At 44.5% G+C, this 21,018-nt stretch overlaps 1 protein-coding gene across 1 annotated transcript in view; it reads left to right on the forward strand.

Moving 5' to 3' along the window:
• Positions 1–6,706, forward strand: part of GFRA3 (GDNF family receptor alpha 3) — an 84,496-nt gene extending 77,790 nt beyond the window's left edge. The window contains exons 7-8 of the mRNA XM_063927880.1: positions 4,791–4,882; positions 6,061–6,706. Of these exons, the coding sequence (XP_063783950.1) occupies positions 4,791–4,882; positions 6,061–6,201 (233 nt within the window). The 3' untranslated portion in view covers positions 6,202–6,706. The remainder of the gene's footprint in view (positions 1–4,790; positions 4,883–6,060) is intronic.
• The last annotated feature ends 14,312 nt before the right edge of the window (positions 6,707–21,018 follow it).

Raw genomic sequence — 21,018 nt, forward strand, 5'->3', positions numbered from 1 at the left:
CCAGTAGATATATCTGCAGATCAATTGATCTGCAGATATATCTATGTACGGATCGGGCAGTGTGCTGTGCATACACACTGCCTGATCCGTCGGGGGACTGACGTCATGAACTGGGCGGGCGCCCGCCCAGTTCACCTGTCAATCACCGCCGGCCGCCGCAGCATGTGTACGGGTGGTCGGACGTCCGCCCCGTACACACACAGCGACGCGCCAATATATCGTTAGATATATTGGCCGTCGGCTGTGCTGCGCAGTCGACGCGATACGTCTGTGAACGACGGAGTTCACAGACGTATCGCCCGTACACACTGGCCGACGCTCCCGCGATATATCGGCCGTTCAAGAGAACGGCCGATATATCGACCAGTGTGTACGGGCCTTTAGATTTGGGTGGGGTGTGTTCAAATTGAAATCTAAATTGCAGTGTAAAAATAAAGCAGCCAGCATTTACACAGAAACAAAATAACCCACCCAAATCTAACTCTCTCTGCAAATATTATATCTGTCACACCTGCAGTTCACATGGGCCCTCATTCCGAGTTGTTTGCTCGCTAGCTACTTTTAGCAGCCATGCAAACGCATAGTCGCCGCCCATGGGGGAGTGTATTTTCATTTTGCAAGTGTGCGAACGCCTTTGCAGCCGAGCTCTGCAATTACATTTTGTGCAAAACAAGACTAGCCCTGCAGTTACTTATCCTGTGCGATGAATCCCGCGACGAAGGTCCCGGAATTTACGTCAGACACCTGCCCTGCAAACGCCTGGACACGCCTGCATTTTCCAAACAGTCCCAGAAAATGATCAGTTGACACCCATAGATGCTCTCTTCCTGTCAATCTCCTTGCGAACGCCTGTGCGAATGGATTCTTTGCTAGAACCATTGCACAGCAACAATGCTCTTTGTACCTGTACGACGCGCGTGCACATTGCGGTGCATACGCATGCACGGCAGCTAGCGATCAACTTGAAATGACCCCCATGGTTTTGCCCATTACCTAACAAATTTGCTGCTGCGATCAGATCTGAATTAGGCCCTTAATCATTAAAATCATTCTTAATAATTTAACCCAGTTTTATGACAGTGGTGTAAATGTACAGGTATTTTCATTTTCATATGTCACTTGACTTGAATTCCATAATAACTAGTACTACCAACGTTGGAAAGCATTGCATTTTGCAATACCCAGTCTTCTAAGAAGGACTTATTAAATGGTATATATAATCCCTGTTATAATCAGTCTCTTCATAAAACATCTTATAAAAAAGAATGTGATTGTTTATGCAGGTATACATGGAGCTATGAGCTATGCGGAGGAATGCAGTAGTATTATGTTTACCCTCGGGGGTATATTTACTAAAGTGTGGATTTTTCGAGGAGGAGATGTTGCCCAAACGGCCGGGCAGCTCTAGGAAGAGTCCTGGTGGTTCCGAACTTCTCCCATTTACAGATGATGGAGGCCACTGTGCTCATTGGGACCTTCAAAGCAGCAGATATTTTTCTGTACCCATCCCCAGATTTGTGCCTCGAGACAATCCTGTCTCGAAGGTCTACAGATAATTCCTTTGACTTCATGCTTGGTTTGTGCTCAACATGCACTGTCAAGTGTGGGACCTTATATAGACAGGTGTGTGCCTTTCCAAATCATGTCCAATCAACTGAATTTAAGCTGTAGAAACATCTCAAGGATGATCAGTGGAAACAGGATGCACCTGAGCTTCATGTCAAAGGCTGTGAATACTTATGTACATGTGATTTTTTTGTATTTTTAATAAATTAGCAAAAATCACAGAAAACCTTTTTTCACGTTGTCATTATGGGGTATACTGTGTAGAATTTTGGGAAAAAAATGAATTTATTCCATTTTGAATAAGGCTGTAACATAACAAAATGTGGAAAAAGTAAAGCGCTGTGAATACTTTCCGGTTGCAATGTATACCCCACAGTTTCCCATAATTTTATCAATTTCACTCTTGAAAGCTTTACAGAGACCTGGCTGAGAAGCAGGGGGTTTGTATAACTACAATGCATCACGGGTTACAAAAGACAAATCCACCTAAAATAAAAAAAAACTAATAAATCACAATGTATCGGGCTTTTCAGGTTTATTACATGGCTAGAGAAATCTTTGCCTTCATTTTTTTGCAGGTGTTACTTGTGATTACTCGCATGATATTACTTGGTGACATCACAGTAGTACAAGGTAGGATAGGTATAAGCAAAGAAAAGCCAGCATGTTAATGGTGGTCATTCCGAGTTGTTCGCTAACTGGTTTCGTTCACTGCGCTGCGATCAGGCAAAAAATCGGCACTTCTGCGCATGAGTACGCTGCGCAATGCGCACTCGCATCGTACTATTACTATGAATGATGTCGTTTCACACGAGGTCTAGCGAAGCATTTCAGTAGCACTGCTGGCCGCAGAATGATTGACAGGAAGAGGGCATTTCTGGGTGTCAACTGACCGTTTTCAGGGAGTGTTTGGAAAAACGCAGGCGTGCCAGAAAAAACGCAGGCGTGGCTGGGTGAGCGCAGGGCGTGTTCATGACGTCAAAACAGGAACTGAATAGTCTGAAGTGATCGTAAGCGCTGAGTAGGTCTAAAGCTACTCTGAAACTGCTCAAAATTATTTTGTAGCCGCTCTGCGATCTTTTCGTTCGCACTTCTGCTAAACTAATATACACTCCCAGTGGGAGGCGGCATAGCGTTTGCACGGCTGCTAAAAACTGCTAGCAAACGAACAACTCGGAATGACCACCCATTTGCACTAGTAGTAGCTGCTATTAAAACAAATGTATGAGAAACCTCCCAGTGCTGGCAATAAGTTGAACTTGTCTTGTGACATTCTTTAAAGTACCTATGATTAAAATAGAGATAAGTAATTATAATACTTGTGCGTGTGTGTGTGTGTGTGTGTGTGTATGTGTGTGTATATATATATATATATATATATATTGTGTTAAATAACAATAAATAATAAGACTGATATGAATAAATAATACAGCAAAGGTCGACTAGAGATGTGGTGATGGTGTGTGGGTGATGTAAAAAATTAGCTAAGGTCCTTGGGGCTCCTGTTAATTGACCGATTATCAGAGTCGAAGAGAGCGGGGATGGGTACTGGGGGTGTGACCTAATGTAAGGAGGAGTGGTCAAACCTCAAACCTCTCTGCAAATAAACCCCCCAAAATTTGCACACCGTTGCACACTCCACAGAAGACTCCCGTTGTGCCCCTTAGTCAGGCACAGATTAAGGGGGGTGTGATCACACCCCCCTCCCCTGCACAGCCAGTGGAGTCTGCACCCACTGCAGCCCAGCACACAGTTTTGTGTGCTTGGCTGGGAGACAGGCAAAAGCTGCTGATGAGATAAGGGGATGTAGGGGGGCAGGGCGAGTGGTGGACATGGGCCTCCAGCAAGCCACTCCATCAGTATTTTATTTCTAACAGTGAACAATATAGACATATACAACTGTAAACAAATTAACTTACTGATGTATCCTCATACACCTACAGTATTACTTGCGACCTTATTGTGCTAGACACCTGGCGCAACTTAGATGCTCCACTGCGGGTAGTCATGCCTGTGTTTTTTCTCTCTGTGTTTTTCTCTAAATTTTGCATCTTAATTTACAAATGGTATACATAGGGGCTTATGTATCAAAGTTTGGAGAGAGATAAAGTATCAATCAGCTCCTGTCAGTTTTTCCAGGCTGTGTTTAAAAGTATATGCCTTTAAGGGGACTATTTACTAAGCCTTGGATGGAGATAAAGTCGCTGGAGATAAAGTACCAGCTAATCGGCTCCTAACTGTCATTTTTCAAACACAGCCTGTGGCATGGCAGTTAGGAGCTGATTGGCTGGTACTTTATCTCCAGCAACTTTATCTCCATCCAGGGCTTAGTAAATAGACCGCTATGGGGGACATGTACTAAGCAGTGATAAAAGTGGGGAAGTGAGCCAGTGGAGAAGTTGCCAATGTAATCAGCATTGACGTAACATTTATAATTTGTATACTATAAAAGTATACAGAGCAGCTGATTGGTTGCCATTGGCAACTTCTCCACTGGCTCACTTCTCCACTTTTACTACTGCTTAGTACATGTCACCCTAAGTCACTAATAGTGAACTAAGGGGAGATTTAGCAAAGCTTGGAGACAAATAAACGATCAACCAGTCAGCTCCTAACTGTCATATTTAAGACATACAGTACAGTAACCTGTAAAATGAAAGGAGCTGATTGGTCGGTTGGTACTTTATCTCTCTCCACTTTGTCTCCAAGCTTAGATAAATTAAGTACTTAAGATTAGTATATTACACTACGACACATATTTTAGGAAACCGTTGCATGGCGCAGCTAAGTCACAAAGTCCAGGGCACGTCAAACGTGATTATTTGGTGTGATATGACGATAAGTGTAGGAAAACACATTTATAGATACATAATTACCACCCACTGAATGCATAATTATGTAACAAGACATGAAGAGAGAGGGCCCTGCTCACGAAAGCTTACACTCTAAAAGCGTATGGGGGGGGGGGGGTGTTTAGAGAATGGGTGTGGGGAGCAGAGAAGAGCAGTGTGTGCACAATTTAGAGACCTTGGAGGAGGTGTGGTAGGCTCTGACGAAAACATTTAGTTTATATGACACACTTAAAGGCAGGGAGGCAAGGTGAAGGTCTGATTATGCGCAGAACATACACTTTTCTTTTGCCAAACAAGCATATAGGAATATATACAGATATTGGGTACCTTCAAGAACACATTAAACATAGTATCATACTTTGTTTATTTTAGACAATGCAATTAGCAAGGAAGGTGCTGAATTGACAATCCCTACTGATGACGATGAAGGTACTGGTGTGTCTGTTCTTCCTGGCAGTGATCAGGTGAGCTATACCTAATTTGTGTATCTTAGTGACAGTGAAATACATTGGGGGGAATGTAATAGCCTGGGATAAGCCGTAAGTATGAGACTTTGGGGGTAATTCAAATGTTTGAAAAGTCGGTTGGGTGTCTGTTTTTTCCTGTCTGTTAGATAGGAAAAAACAGACACCCAACTGACTTTTCAAATAATTGAATCTCCCCCTTTGTGTGAGTTCTCAATGCTTTTTTTTTAAGCGGCAATCATTTACACAGGAAATCCAACCTGGTGTTGCCATGTAAATGATTGGCGCCTAAATTTTATATTTATTTAAATGGAGAACTTGCACAAAGTCTTGTACTTCCGGCTTCTCGCAGGCTATTACATTCCCCCCCACCGTGTATATGTGGTCAGCGAGTGCAGCTTGTAATATGTGACATTTTTTATTCTCTTTCTTCTGTCACAGGGACATTCATACTACAGACAATGGGCCTAATTCAGACCTGATCGTAGATGTGCTAAATTGAGCACATCTATGATCAGCTTCCCTGACATGTGGGGGGACGCCCAGCACCGGGCTAGTCCGCTCCGCATGTCAGGCCCTACATCCCCGCACAAGTACAAAAACATTGCACAGCGATGATGCTTTTGTACTTGAAGAGTAGCTCCCTACCAGCGCAGCTCCTGCGCGCTGTCAGGGAGTTACTCGTCACTGCCCGGGTCGCAGCAGTTGCGTGTGACAACACGCAGGCACCGCAGCACGCCCCCAGCACGGTCCGGGCACGCCTGCGTTGCCTAGACCGCTCCCCTAAAACGCAGACCAAACGCTGCCGGCCCGCCCCCTCCCGCCCAGCGACCACCTCTGCCTATCAATCAGGCAGAGGCGATCGCAGGGATGAGACGACCGTCGGCGCATGCGCAGTTCAGACCTGATCAGCTGCTGTGCAAAAACGCACAGCAGCGATCAGGTCTGAATTAGGCCCATTGTGAGGGGTGCAAGCTACGTATATCGGTTTATCCTCCATACATCATAACGCAGCTCTGGACTAAATTTTTTCACAGATGTCCTGTAAAATAGCAAAATACATGCTTGTCTTCATTAAATAACATTTATTTCAACTAAATATTTCTCAGAGATTAATGCTCAGATTGAATAATGTTTTTAGAATTAAAAATGTATAATGTTTTTTGTTGTTGTTGCAGGAATCACATAGAAACAGCCTGTCCGTGTTCCCTGCCAGCAGCAAACTGCCAACTAATACAGCATCAGGTGTTTCTTCTCCATCTTTGGCTTGGACACTACTAAATCCAACATTATTTTTGTGGTTCTTGAAAGTGTTTTAATTCATGTGGAAGAAGACAAGGGGGGCTTGCGATTCTAATCAAAACAACAGCACAATAATAATGGCTCTTCATCTGGAACAGGAAAGACACCTGGAAAATACATCAGTATGTCAGATATGTCTTTCAACCTTTGACTAAAAGACTCAAGATTACTTGCCAGACCAAGCCCACCTACTCGGAAAGACTACGGGAAGGCAGCAGACGTTAGGAGAAGATGGAAGGTGATGCATGTATTATGTTTTGGGCAGCACCTTTTGGTGTTCACATAGAAGCTATAGATGTTGGACAGTTGCTTCTCAGAAGGCATTCACCCCCAAATCTACCCTTACATGTATATTATAGCAAAGAAAAGGAATATAAAGGTTTGGACCTACCATATTTCCTTGATATGGTTAATGAGCCGGGTACTATGTTCTTGTTAACTGTAAGCTTTACCGGTAATAAGGCCATTAATACTGTTATTGTAAAGAGCTGTTGCTAATAAAGCTATATTTGTACATTATAATCATTCTTAAACATGAGAAGACATTAAACTGGTCAGCTATGTGTGCGGATTTTCTCTCAGCATATAGAATAAAACTGAAAGTTCTTGAGGATGATTGGATGGTCATCTTTTTTGAAGAAATCAATCTCTGGAGAATTCTTTGCTCAGAAACCTACCACAGATTAAGATAATTTAATAGGTTTTAATTGCAATCGGACGCATTTTGCTATTTTCTCCATTCTTCTTACCACAAGCACTTGGATTATATCACATAAATGCAGGTTGATAACTTCCCTGCCGCCCCCCAAAAAATATACTGTGTTGATGAAGAAAGTAAGTGGAGGATATTACACTACTCAATAGTCTGGTTACTAGCTGTCACTAATTCTCTCCAGCTGTCCTAACAAACATACCTGATTGCATGGAGGAATGCAGCTAATCAACTCCCATGGTGGAATATGTATGTGAGCATATGTGTATCCAGCCATTCAGCAGTTGAGCATGAACATGTGGGTGCTACTAGGCACTATTACATTCAGATGAAGGCCACACACACTGTCAAGTTGTGATTATTTCCCATTGACATCTGCCATCAGTCTCAATCTTACAACTCCTAAACAGATGCTGATTGGGATTTTCTGTTCTTTGTGGCCAATTACATTTTAAGCAACCTAATTTGCTTTCAGCATCGCAGTATAAACATTACTGGTACCTGATATACTCTGTTTTTAATACACTAAGTAATCTCCTTACACAGAGTAGTGATTGTAGACTCCTTATAATTCTTGTGTTGTCTGGTAATCAAAACGCATTTACCACAGACCATAAAATCCTCCAAATTCAGTAGATTGTGACGTGATACATTTGAAAATATTTGCTCATCACTATCAGAAATAAGCTGTTCATTGACCTACCGTATATGTAAAATATTATATATGTGTAAAATAAACATGTCATTATTCCACAGGAAAACAATTGTATTGTGCAATTTGTTCATGAAAGTAAGGTTCAATAATTGTCAATGTATTTAGATGAAGAGCAATAAGGTAGAAAAATGTATGTTTATTTTAACTTGTCTTGGGTGTTTTGACTCAAAAGACTCCCATCATTTACCGTATTTTTCGGACCATAAGACGCACCTGACCATAAGACGCACCTAGTTTTTAGAGTAGGAAAACTGGGAAAAAAATATTCTGAACCATTTCTGCTTTATCATCCTTGCGCTGCCTCCCTAGCTTTCACCAACCTCTAAGAGATATTTTTGTGTGATTTCTCAGACTCCTACAAAGATTCTGTACAGTACAGCCTTCTGTCAGAGCCAGCATACAGAGACACACACACATCAGAGCCAGCATACACATAGACACACACACACACACACACACACACACACACACACACACACACACACACACACACACACACACACACACACACACACTGACAGTACCAGTGGTTCCCCGCATCCAGGCTCTCAGCTAACGCTGCCTGCGGTGCACTCCTGAGGAGGGAGGAGGTGGGGGGGAGCGGGGGAGTCACATGATGCCGGCTCTGCTGCTGAAATGGGCTCTGAGATGCGGGCGCTCTGCTGATGACGGCGCAGCAGCAGCATCCAGGACCCGTCGCTACCCGCCGACCACCGGCGCTACCTGCAAAACGTCTTATTCGCTCCATAAGACGCACATACTTTTCCCCCCACATTTTTGGGGAGAAAAAGTGCGTCTTATGGTCCGAAAAATATTAAATCCTATTTTGCATGTAAGCACAATATTGGGGAGATGTACTGAGCTTTGCAAACAGATAATGTTGAGAGAGAGAGATAAATTACCAACCAATCAGCTCCTAACTGTCATTTCTCTAACGTCCTAAGTGGATGCTGGGGACTCCGTCAGGACCATGGGGAATAGCGGCTCCGCAGGAGACAGGGCACAAAAATAAAGCTTTAGGATCAGGTGGTGTGTACTGGCTCCTCCCCCTATGACCCTCCTCCAAGCCTCAGTTAGGTTTTTGTGCCCGTCCGAGCAGGGTGCAATCTAGGTGGCTCTCCTAAAGAGCTGCTTAGAAAAAGTTTTTTAGGTTTTTTATTTTCAGTGAGTCCTGCTGGCAACAGGCTCACTGCATCGAGGGACTTAGGGGAGAGAATTTCAACTCACCTGCGTGCAGGATGGATTGGATTCTTAGGCTACTGGACACCATTAGCTCCAGAGGGAGTCGGAACACAGGTCTCACCCTGGGGTTCGTCCCGGAGCCGCGCCGCCGACCCCCCTTACAGATGCTGAAGATTGAAGGTCCGGAAACAGGCGGCAGAAGGCTCTTCAGTCTTCATGAAGGTAGCGCACAGCACTGCAGCTGTGCGCCATTGTTGTCACACACTTCACACCAGACGGTCACGGAGGGTGCAGGGCGCTGCTGGGGGCGCCCTGGGCAGCAATATATAATACCTTTTATGGCAAAAGAATACATCACATATAGCCATTGAGGCTATATGTATGTATTTAACCCATGCCAAATGTCTAAAACTCCGGGAGAAAAGCCCGCCGGAATAGGGGGCGGGGCTTATTCTCCTCAGCACACAGCGCCATTTTCCTGCTCAGCTCCGCTGTGAGGAAGGCTCCCAGGACTCTCCCCTGCACTGCACTACAGAAACAGGGTAAAACAGAGAGGGGGGGCATATTTTGGCGATATTTTTATATATTTAAGCGGCTATAAGGAACAACACTTATATAGGGTTGTTCCCATATATATTATAGCGCTTGGGTGTGTGCTGGCAAACTCTCCCTCTGTCTCCCCAAAGGGCTAGTGGGGTCCTGTCTTCGATAAGAGCATTCCCTGTGTGTCTGCTGTGTGTCGGTACGTGTGTGTCGACATGTATGAGGACGATGTTGGCGTGGAGGCAGAGCAATTGCCGATAATGGTGATGTCACCCCCCAGGGAGTCGACACCGGAATGGATGGCTTTGTTTATTGAATTACGTGATAATGTCAGCACATTACAAAAATCAGTTGACGACATGAGACGGCCGGCAAACCAGTTAGTACCTGCCCAGGCGTCTCAGACACCGTCAGGGGCTGTAAAGCGCCCTTTACCTCAGTCGGTCGACACAGACCCAGACACAGACACTGAATCTAGTGTCGACGGTGATGAAACAAACGTATTTTCAAGTAGGGCCACACGTTATATGATCACGGCAATGAAGGAGGCTTTGCATATCTCTGATACTACAAGTACCACAAAAAGGGGTATTATGTGGGGGGTGAAAAAACTACCTGTAGTTTTTCCTGAATCAGAGGAATTAAATGATGTATGTGATGAAGCGTGGGTTAACCCAGATAGAAAAATGCTAATTTCAAGAAAGTTATTAGCATTATACCCTTTCCCGCCAGAGGTTAGGGCGCGCTGGGAAACACCCCCTAGGGTGGATAAGGCGCTCACACGCTTATCAAAACAAGTGGCGTTACCGTCTCCTGATACGGCCGCCCTCAAGGATCCAGCAGATAGGAGGCTGGAAACTACCTTAAAAAGTATATACACACATACTGGTGTTATACTGCGACCAGCCATCGCCTCAGCCTGGATGTGCAGTGCTGGGGTCGTCTGGTTGGATTCTCTGACTGAAAATATTGATACCCTGGATAGGGACAGTATTTTATTGACTATAGAGCAATTAAAGGATGCTTTCCTTTATATGCGAGATGCGCAGAGAGATATTTGCACTCTGGCATCCAGAGTAAATGCGATGTCCATATCTGCCAGAAGGAGTTTATGGACGCGACAGTGGTCAGGTGATGCGGATTCCAAACGACATATGGAAGTATTGCCGTATAAAGGGGAGGAATTATTTGGCGTCGGTCTATCGGATCTGGTGGCTACGGCAACTGCCGGAAAATCCACTTTTTTACCTCAGACCCCCTCCCAACAGAAAAAGACACCGTCTTTTCAGCCGCAGTCCTTTCGTTCCTATAAGAACAAGCGGACAAAAGGACAGTCATATCTGCCTCGGGGCAGAGGAAGGGGTAAGAGAGGGCAGCAAGCAGCCCCTGCCCAGGAACAGAAGCCCTCCCAGGGTTCTGCAAAGCCCTCAGCATGACGCTGGGGCCTTACAAGCGGACTCAGGAACGGTGGGGGGTCGACTCAAGAATTTCAGCGCACAGTGGGCTTGCTCACAGGTGGACCCCTGGATTCTGCAGGTAGTATCTCAGGGTTACAGGTTGGAATTCGAGAAGTCTCCCCCTCGCCGGTTCCTAAAGTCTGCTTTGCCAACGTCTCCCTCAGACAGGGCGACGGTATTGGAAGCCATTCACAAGCTGTTTGCTCAGCAGGTGATAGTCAAGGTACCCCTCCTACAACAGGGAAAGGGGTATTACTCCACGCTATTTGTGGTACCGAAGCCGGACGGCTCGGTAAGACCTATTCTAAATCTCAAATCTTTGAACCTGTACATACAAAAATTCAAGTTCAAGATGGAGTCACTCAGAGCAGTGATAGCGAATCTGGAAGAAGGGGACTTTATGGTGTCCCTGGACATAAAGGACGCTTACCTGCATGTCCCAATTTGCCCTTCACATCAAGGGTACCTCAGGTTCGTGGTGCAAAACTGTCATTATCAGTTTCAGACGCTGCCGTTTGGATTGTCCACGGCACCTCGGGTCTTTACCAAGGTAATGGCCGAAATGATGATCCTTCTACGAAGAAGAGGCGTATTAATTATCCCTTACTTGGACGATCTCCTGATAAGGGCAAGATCCAGAGAACAGCTGGAAGACGGAGTAGCACTAACCCAACTAGTGCTGCAACAACACGGGTGGATTCTGAATTTTCCAAAATCTCAGTTGACCCCGACGACACGTCTGCTATTCCTGGGAATGATTCTGGACACGGTTCAGAAAAAGGTGTTTCTTCCGGAGGAGAAAGCCAGGGAGTTATCCGAACTTGTCAGGAACCTCCTAAAACCAGGGACAGTGTCTGTGCATCAATGCACAAGAGTCCTGGGAAAGTTGGTGGCTTCTTACGAAGCGATTCCATTCGGCAGATTCCACGCACGAACGTTTCAGTGGGATCTGCTGGACAAATGGTCCGGATCGCATCTGCAGATGCATCAGCGGATAACCTTATCGCCACGGACAAGGGTGTCTCTTCTGTGGTGGTTGCAGAGTGCTCATCTGTTAGAAGGCCGCAGATTCGGCATACAGGACTGGGTCCTGGTGACCACGGATGCCAGTCTGAGAGGCTGGGGAGCGGTCACACAAGGAAGAAACTTCCAGGGAGTATGGTCAAGCCTGGAGATGTCTCTTCACATAAATATACTGGAGCTAAGAGCGATTTACAATGCTCTAAGTCTGGCAAAACCCCTGCTTCAGGGTCAGCCGGTGTTGATCCAGTCGGACAACATCACGGCAGTCGCCCACGTAAACAGACAGGGCGGCACAAGAAGCAGGACAGCAATGGCAGAAGCTGCAAGGATTCTTCGCTGGGCGGAAGATCATGTGATAGCACTGTCAGCAGTATTCATTCCGGGAGTGGACAACTGGGAAGCAGACTTCCTCAGCAGACACGATTTACACCCGGGAGAGTGGGGACTTCATCCAGAAGTCTTCCACATGATTGTGAACCGTTGGGAAAAACCAATGGTGGATATGATGGCGTCCCGCCTCAACAAAAAACTGGACAGGTATTGCGCCAGGTCAAGAGATCCTCAGGCAATAGCTGTGGACGCTCTGGTAACACCGTGGGTGTTCCAGTCAGTGTATGTGTTCCCTCCTCTGCCTCTCATACCAAAAGTACTGAGAATTATACGGCAAAAGGGAGTAAGAACGATACTAGTGGCTCCGGATTGGCCAAGAAGAACTTGGTACCCGGAACTTCAAGAGATGCTCACGGAGGATCCGTGGCCTCTACCTCTAAGACGGGACCTGCTTCAGCAGGGACCGTGTCTATTCCAAGACTTACCGCGGCTGCGTTTGACGGCATGGCGGTTGAACGCCGAATTCTAAAGGAAAAAGGCATTCCGGAAGAGGTCATTCCTACACTGGTAAAGGCCAGGAAGGAGGTGACTGCACAACATTATCACCGCATTTGGAGGAAATATGTTGCGTGGTGTGAGGCCAGGAAGGCCCCCACGGAGGAATTTCAACTGGGTCGATTCCTACATTTCCTGCAAACAGGATTGTCTATGGGCCTCAAATTGGGGTCCATTAAGGTTCAAATTTCGGCCCTGTCGATTTTCTTCCAGAAAGAATTGGCTTCAGTTCCTGAAGTCCAGACTTTTGTAAAAGGAGTACTACATATACAGCCCCCGGTTGTGCCCCCAGTGGCACCGTGGGATCTTAATGTAGTCTTGGATTTTCTCAAATCCCATTGGTTTGAGCCGCTCAAATCGGTGGAGCTGAAGTATCTCACATGGAAAGTAACCATGCTACTGGCCCTGGCTTCAGCCAGGAGAGTATCAGAATTGGCGGCTTTATCATATAAGAGCCCATATCTGATTTTCCATACGGACAGGGCAGAACTGCGGACGCGTCCTCATTTTCTGCCTAAGGTGGTGTCAGCGTTTCACCTGAACCAGCCTATTGTGGTGCCTGCGGCTACTAACGAGTTGGAGGATTCCAAGTTGTTGGACGTGGTCCGGGCATTGAAAATATATATTTCAAGAACGGCGGGAGTCAGAAAGTCTGACTCACTGCTTATATTGTATGCACCCAACAAGATGGGTGCTCCTGCTTCTAAGCAGACGATTGCTCGTTGGATTTGTAGCACAATTCAACTTGCACATTCTGTGGCAGGCTTGCCACAACCTAAATCTGTCAAGGCCCATTCCACAAGGAAAGTGGGCTCATCCTGGGCGGCTGCCCGGGGAGTCTCGGCATTGCAACTCTGCCGAGCTGCTACTTGGTCAGGGACAAATACGTTTGCAAAATTCTACAAATTTGATACCCTGGCTGAGGAGGACCTTGAGTTCTCTCATTCGGTGCTGCAGAGTCATCCGCACTCTCCCGCCCGTTTGGGAGCTTTGGTATAATCCCCATGGTCCTGACAGAGTCCCCAGCATCCACTTAGGACGTTAGAGAAAATAAGAATTTACTTACCGATAATTCTATTTCTCGTAGTCCGTAGTGGATGCTGGGCGCCCATCCCAAGTGCGGATTGTCTGCAATACTTGTACATAGTTATTGTTACAAAAAAATCGGGTTGTTATTTGTTGTGAGCCGTCTGTTCAGAGGCTCCTACGTTTGTCATACTGTTAACTGGGTTCAGATCACAAGTTATACGGTGTGATTGGTGTGGCTGGTATGAGTCTTACCCGGGGTTCAATATCCTTCCTTATTGTGTACGCTCATCCGGGCACAGTATCCTAACTGAGGCTTGGAGGAGGGTCATAGGGGGAGGAGCCAGTACACACCACCTGATCCTAAAGCTTTATTTTTGTGCCCTGTCTCCTGCGGAGCCGCTATTCCCCATGGTCCTGACGGAGTCCCCAGCATCCACTACGGACTACGAGAAATAGAATTATCGGTAAGTAAATTCTTATTTTTTCAAACATTGGCCCAGATTTATCAAGCCTTGGAGAGTGATAAATTGTACAGTGATAAAGTACCAACCAATCAGCTCCCAACGGCCATGTTACAGGCTGGGTTTGAAAAGTGACAGTTAGGAGCTGGTTGGTTGGTACTTTATCACCGTGCAATTTATCACTCTCCAAGGCTTGATAAATCTGGATCTCGGCCTGTAATATGGTGGTTAGGAGCTGACTGGCTGGTAATTTATCTCTCTCCAAGGCTTAGTACATAGTAGTAATTTATAATGATTTAAGAATGCCACTACCTAAGAAAAGATGTCAGTTACCTGATAAATTGCATAATGACTTTCCTTATATTAAAACATTTAAAGAGAATGACATTGAAACTGTGCTGTTCTCAGTGGGCCTGCTTCAGATGTGGTTGGAGTTGCTATCACTGCTGCTTACATGTAAGCAGCAGTGATAACTCTAACATGGTAATGCATCAGGAGACGTCATGCTTCCTGCTGCATACTAATCCAAGCTGCGTCCTAGGACATAACATCGGATCATCTGCGATACTATCGGCCAGCTGCGTGACCCATAGGTTTGCACAATTTAGCCACCACAGCAACAACAAAGAGGCCAGGAAATCTCCATCCACAGATGGATATTCTGGCTGCATCCCTTCCCCCACAATGGCAGAAATATGCCTCTATTTTGAGATCGTAGACCATCTCCTCCCCCAAACGGCATCAGACCGTCAATCACTGGCAGTCTCAGTGGCGCACGCAGGGGGGTTTCCAAGTACCTGAAAACTCCCCCTGATGAGCTGAATCTTTTATTTTTGAGACAGCGACACAGCTGTCTCCGTCTCAGTTAAAAGCCGTGATCGCGACCGCGGAGCTGCTGCACTGATGCAGCATCAGAAAGCTACAGTAGCTCTCTGCTTGTAGAATGTCCGGAGGGGTGGAGGGGGAAGCTGCTGGCTGCGCATGCTCAGCCACAGCAGCTCCCTACGTCCTCACTGCATCTGCTCCCAGCCTCTGGTGGAACCTTATGTATGTATGTATGTATTTATTTATTTGTAGTTATGTATGTATGTGTGTATCTGCTTGTGTATATATGTATGTGTGTATATATGTATGAATATATATGTGTGTGTGCATGCAGCGGTCTTTGTGAGTAGATTAATGTATTAAAGTACAAAAGGCTTAGTGTACTGACGTTTCAACGCTGCGCAGGGCATTTTTTTCAAGGTGCTATGCTGTAGGCTTGAAAAAAATGCCCTGCTCGATGTTGAAACATGGGTACAATATGCCTTCTGTACTTTTATACATTCATTTACTCACAAAGACCGCTGAGTGCCTCCTGGTTTCTACTGCACAGATGCGGTGTGTGTGTGTATATGTGTATATACAGTATATATATATATATATATATATATAAAAAGTAGGGGAGAAGAACAAGCGCCTTATGGTGCAGTAATTTAATCAATAATGTATTGCAGACATGCCAATAGAAAATTCCGTACCGGATGAAAACTTGTATCAAGGCCTAGCAATAACTGCTCTCCACCTGTATATCAGGAGACATAGATCATCGCCATATAGTGTAATACCTTAGTAGATCAACCGGGGGTCCCTCCCCTATATGTCATGCGTACCAAATCAAAAGCTTTAACCATACATATCGGATAAACCTTTATCCAAATGGCCCATTCCGGTCCCGTATAAAGCAGTATCAGACTACCTTGTATCATAAAACCAAAAGTATTTTAATACACAACAAATAAAACATAAAAAGCTTAGCTTAGTGATACAGGTAGTCGGTAGGTAGGTAGGTAGGTCAATCAGTCTCAACGCGTTTCGCCTGTTCAGGCTTCCTCAGGAGAATACAGAACCAAACAGTATACATATATTTATAGCTAATGTCCCTCAGATGCTGTAATTACTTCCGTCTTCTTCCTTGCCGGAAGTAACGCTAAACCCGTCACTTCCGGCAAGGAAGAAGCCCGGCTACTGTGCCTTTTGTTAGTATAGGAGACGGGAAGTGACGCAGCAGTATGGACGCATCACTTCCTCTGATGTAAGGGCAGACTCCGAGCATTGGAGATGACCTGTGGTACGCGACCGGAAGTGACGCGGCCGCGGTTATCGATTACACACAAGCGGTGACTTAGTTCACTGCTTGTGTGATTTGAACTTGGGACCTGTTTTGTGGTTTATAACCACTGATTCACCAATGTTTCTTTATGTATGTTCAATCCTTTTTTTAAGGTTTGTTTACATCGAGCGTAACTTCCGGTTCCGGAAAATGACATGAACCGGAAGTAATTACAGCATCTGAGGGACATTAGCTATAAATATATGCATACTGTTTGGTTCTGTATTCTCCTGAGGAAGCCTGAACAGGCGAAACGCGTTGAGACTGATTGACCTACCTACCTACCTACCTACCTACCGACTACCTGTATCACTAAGCTAAGGTTTTTATGTTTTATTTGTTGTGTATTAAAATACTTTTTGTTTTATGATACAAGGTAGTCTGATACTGCTTTATACGGGACCGGATTGGGCCATTTGGATAAAGGTTTATCCAATATGTATGGTCAAAGCATTTGATTTGGTACGCATGACATATAGTGGAGGGACCCCCGGTTGATCTACTAAGGTATTACACTATATGGCGATGATCTATGTCTCCTGATATACAGGTGGAGAGCAGTTATTGCTAGGCCTTCATACAAGTTTTCATCCGGTACGGAATTTTCTATTGACGTGTCTGCAATACATTATTGATTAAATTACTGCACCATAAGGCGCTTGTTCTTCTCCCCTACTTTTTTAGAAATTCATTGACTGAACTTACCCAGGTCATTTTCTGAAGAACTGAGCTGCCGTCAGGAAGTTTGGAGTGTGCCCATAAGGCCTAGATGGTCCTGATAAGTTGACTGGGGACAGTGACGGATCGAGACTTTACGAGACTGTTATTTGCTGACCCTTAGAAGGGACTCCCGAACGGTGGATAAGTGCACTGATCTATATAAGTACTTTTCTAATAAATATATATATATATATATATATATATATACTGTATACAGTATGTGTGTGTGTATATATATATATACACACACATATACACATACACAAGCACCCACCCTCCCACGGAAACCCCCCTTACTAAATCCTGCGTTTGCCCCTGAGTCTAATGACGATCTGAATGCTACGTCACAGACCCATACTACACATACTCAATACGGATTCAGTGCAAAGCACTGAACATCGGTACTTTATGGCGTGCACCACTACTACAACAGGATCTGAATCAGGGTCAGTGTGCAGTGCTGTGTGCAATTGGCCATGGTGGGACTACTGACATTACAATACATATTAAGTCAAAGAAACACAAACTTGTACTTTAGGCTTCTTTAACTCCTGGGATGGCGACCAGTTTTCTTTACACCTGTTAATATGGATAATAAATCTTCTACTCTGAAAACCAAAATGAAAAACGAGGAAACACCATCTCCTACCTCATAATGTTATGTTTTTTTTATATTTATTTGTTTAGTAGCCACTTTTTTTTTTTATATAAAAATGCTTATAGTCTGGATAAATTGTGAGCTGTAAATATGCTTTAAATGTCTAAACACCACAAAATACTATGTACATATTTTACATTCACAGCAATATAATTGCCATATTATGGGGATTATGTAATATATTTCGGTGTGGGTTGACTGTGTGTTCATACAAATTGGTTAAATCCGTCATTTAACCAATTTATCTGAACGACAGGTTATGTCCGTTTTCCAGCGTTTGGGAGCAAATGGTTGATTGTCATTTGCTTTCATCCATTACCAGAGTTTCATTCCAACCATCCAAATATGGCCGATAATCTGCCAGATAATGTATGCCTAGCATTAGCAATAGGCCAGTGATTTTCAACCTTTTTTTACTCGTGGCACACCGAACAACATTTTAAAATTGCCAAGGCACACCATCAGTTCCCCACAGAAAAAACAAAACACACACAGTAAATAAAAAAATCCACACATACATTGGCTTACACAGAAAATACAATCACATTGCTCCCCACATGAATTATTCACATTGTTCCCCCCATAAATCCATAAATTCTTATTCTCCCCACATAAATCCCATTGAAATCCTATTGTTCCCCACAGGAGAAATAAAATAACAAATATTATCAGCTGTCCTCCCTGTCCCTCAGTGGCGGGGGTTGTTCATAGTGGAGTTCTGTGAATACTGAGCAGCGGGCGGTCGGTCAGGTGTGGATGTGGGTTGGCAAGGAAAGCTGTGTATGCAGGCGGGAACTGGAAGATGTGTATGCAGGCAGGTGGGCTGGCTGGGTGGTAAGACACGGCGGCCGTGACCTATGATATCACACCGTTTTCAAGGCATAGGTCATGGCCGGAGCACGACTGATCCTCTAAGAAGAGCCTGAGCCAACAGTTCACTCTAAAGGTGCTGGAAGCTGCTCTGGCTCCGCGGCACACCTTGCAACTGGCCACGGCACACTGGTTGAAAAAGCCTGCAATAGGCAATAAATTCAGGCAGGAGATGAAATGATATGAAAAAAATGACACAAACATGAGATATCTTTCCAGTCACAGATCGCAAAATTGAACCCTCTCATTACTCAGTTTAAATTTTTTGAGGAATGTTAAATTCACAGTGAGCACATATTGGATTATATTTATCATACTAGTACGAGACAAATTCCACACACTTAATTCAACTACTTTTGTTTTTTGGGGGGGGGAGGTTGAAAACTATCATTTTGTTTTTTACTTAAAGCAAATTAGGCTCTGTCCAAAAAGACAATTTTTTTTACTATAAAGAAAAAATGCATCTGAAAACCAACCTGATTTTGTCTTTTTAATGTTTGCCACTTTAAAACATTGGGCAGACTTGCACGGAATCCGTTGATGCCAGCAGTTTGCAGGCTATTACATTTACCTCACAGCCTGTAAACTACAAGTTAGGAGCCAATTGGTAATCTTAAATAATTGGAGAATTATTTAAGATTAGTAAAGAGAGATAACAAGCATATTACCTGTTATTAAATGAGGCCATCTATTTAAAAAAAAAAATATACGCCACTTATACCTCTTTTACACTCGGGTTATTGCTGGGTCTACCCGGGTCGGGCCGCGCCGCAGTGGTAATGGCTCCTGAAAAAAATTACCTGGGACAATTTACCCGGCAATCCTACCCAGGTCTAGACCAGGGTTGAACACGGCTAGAATCTCACTAACGTGACAGTAGGAACGGACTCTACCCAGGTTAAGTGACCTGGGTAACGCTTCTCACGGTGATTGGATCTTCTGGGGCACTGGCAGATGATGTCAACTGTCAGTGCCCTTCAGAGAGAGGAGGAATATGCATAAGTCATCAACACGGACGGCCTGAACCACCCGTAGATGGTATACAGCAACAAGCACAGGCTGTCCCACACCATGTTTATCACCTGCAGTGTATCCCAGGCAGAAGGCAGCCACCTGCCCCTCCCTTTTGTTCCATTTGTGACCTTATCTCTGTGAGCGTAAAAAAAAAGTTAATTTTTAATGACACCCATAGGCTTTTACAGGCCTTACCCAGGTTTAGAGTGAACGGGGCCGGCCTGGGAATATCCCGGGTCGACATGTAAACGAGGTCTAAAGTTGGGCCAGACCTGGTATTATCCCGTATTCAAATTCCGGATTTTGGTGTATAAGGGGTATTACAGGCAAGGACCCGTGACTGCTGGCATATGGTGCCATTGTTTCTATTTCACAGTATTTGGATACATCTTCAATCCCTAAGGGTTTCATTTTTTTTCTGGCTAAATGAAGATGTCTGAAATCCAGCAAGTCTCCTAATGGAATGTGCCCTAATCGTCAGTGTTAGCTCTTGTCCAGGAAATCATTTCTGTGTCTCTTCTCTTTTCTTGCAAAACACCAAGATCCACACAGGTCGGTCTCCTCAGCACTCCTTCCATTCATTGCCTCCTCATTCTGACCCCACATCCTATCCATTTACAGCTGGTCCCCATGCATTATCTACTACCAGGAGGAGGGGGTGGTCAGGAATAGTTAAGTGCATTAATCAGACTAACAGCTCAGAGCTAATTCCCTTTGTAATGTACTCCTATATTCCCGGTAAACAACTGCTTGCTTTCCTCTTACAGGGAGCCAAGCCAAAAGCTAGCCATTAGTGATGCAGAGATAAGGCTCTTAGAGAAATTGTGTCCTTTGGAAGATTTTAATGACATTAAAGTGTGCACTAAATAATGAGAGGATGAGAGCTCCTTTTAAATTAATGGCATATTTGATAATTAAAGGAGAAAAGACAAGAATGGACAATTATTTAACTGCTTGTGAGTCTGCCAGATTTCTCTTCATAAGGGTCTATTGTATTCTCATTCAGGATCCCCTTAGGCAATTGCCCCATGCACTATATAAGAATAAAACCCAGCTTGCCATGCTCACACAAAACCTATAGCTGCATTTATTTCTGCTCTGAAGAATACTATTCGAGTCGTAAGTGGTGTATAAAAAAGTTGTCATGTGTCAAGAAGATAAACCAGGCTTTTCACATCTTCAAATAATACAGCATAAGATTTATTTTCCCTTTGATATCTATAAATACACTGTTATAAATCAAGGATCGGTAACGCGTGGCATGCCACCAGCTGCTGTGGAACTATATATGCCAGCATGCTCTGCCACAAGTGTAGCATGCCCCAATAGTAAATCATGAAATATGTAGATCCAGCGCTTGAAATTAATATCAGATTAGTTTAAAAATATGATGATGCTAGACGGTTATGAACA

The sequence above is a fragment of the Pseudophryne corroboree genome, chromosome 6, assembly GCF_028390025.1.
Source record: "Pseudophryne corroboree isolate aPseCor3 chromosome 6, aPseCor3.hap2, whole genome shotgun sequence".
Classification (NCBI taxonomy): Eukaryota; Metazoa; Chordata; class Amphibia; order Anura; family Myobatrachidae; genus Pseudophryne; species Pseudophryne corroboree.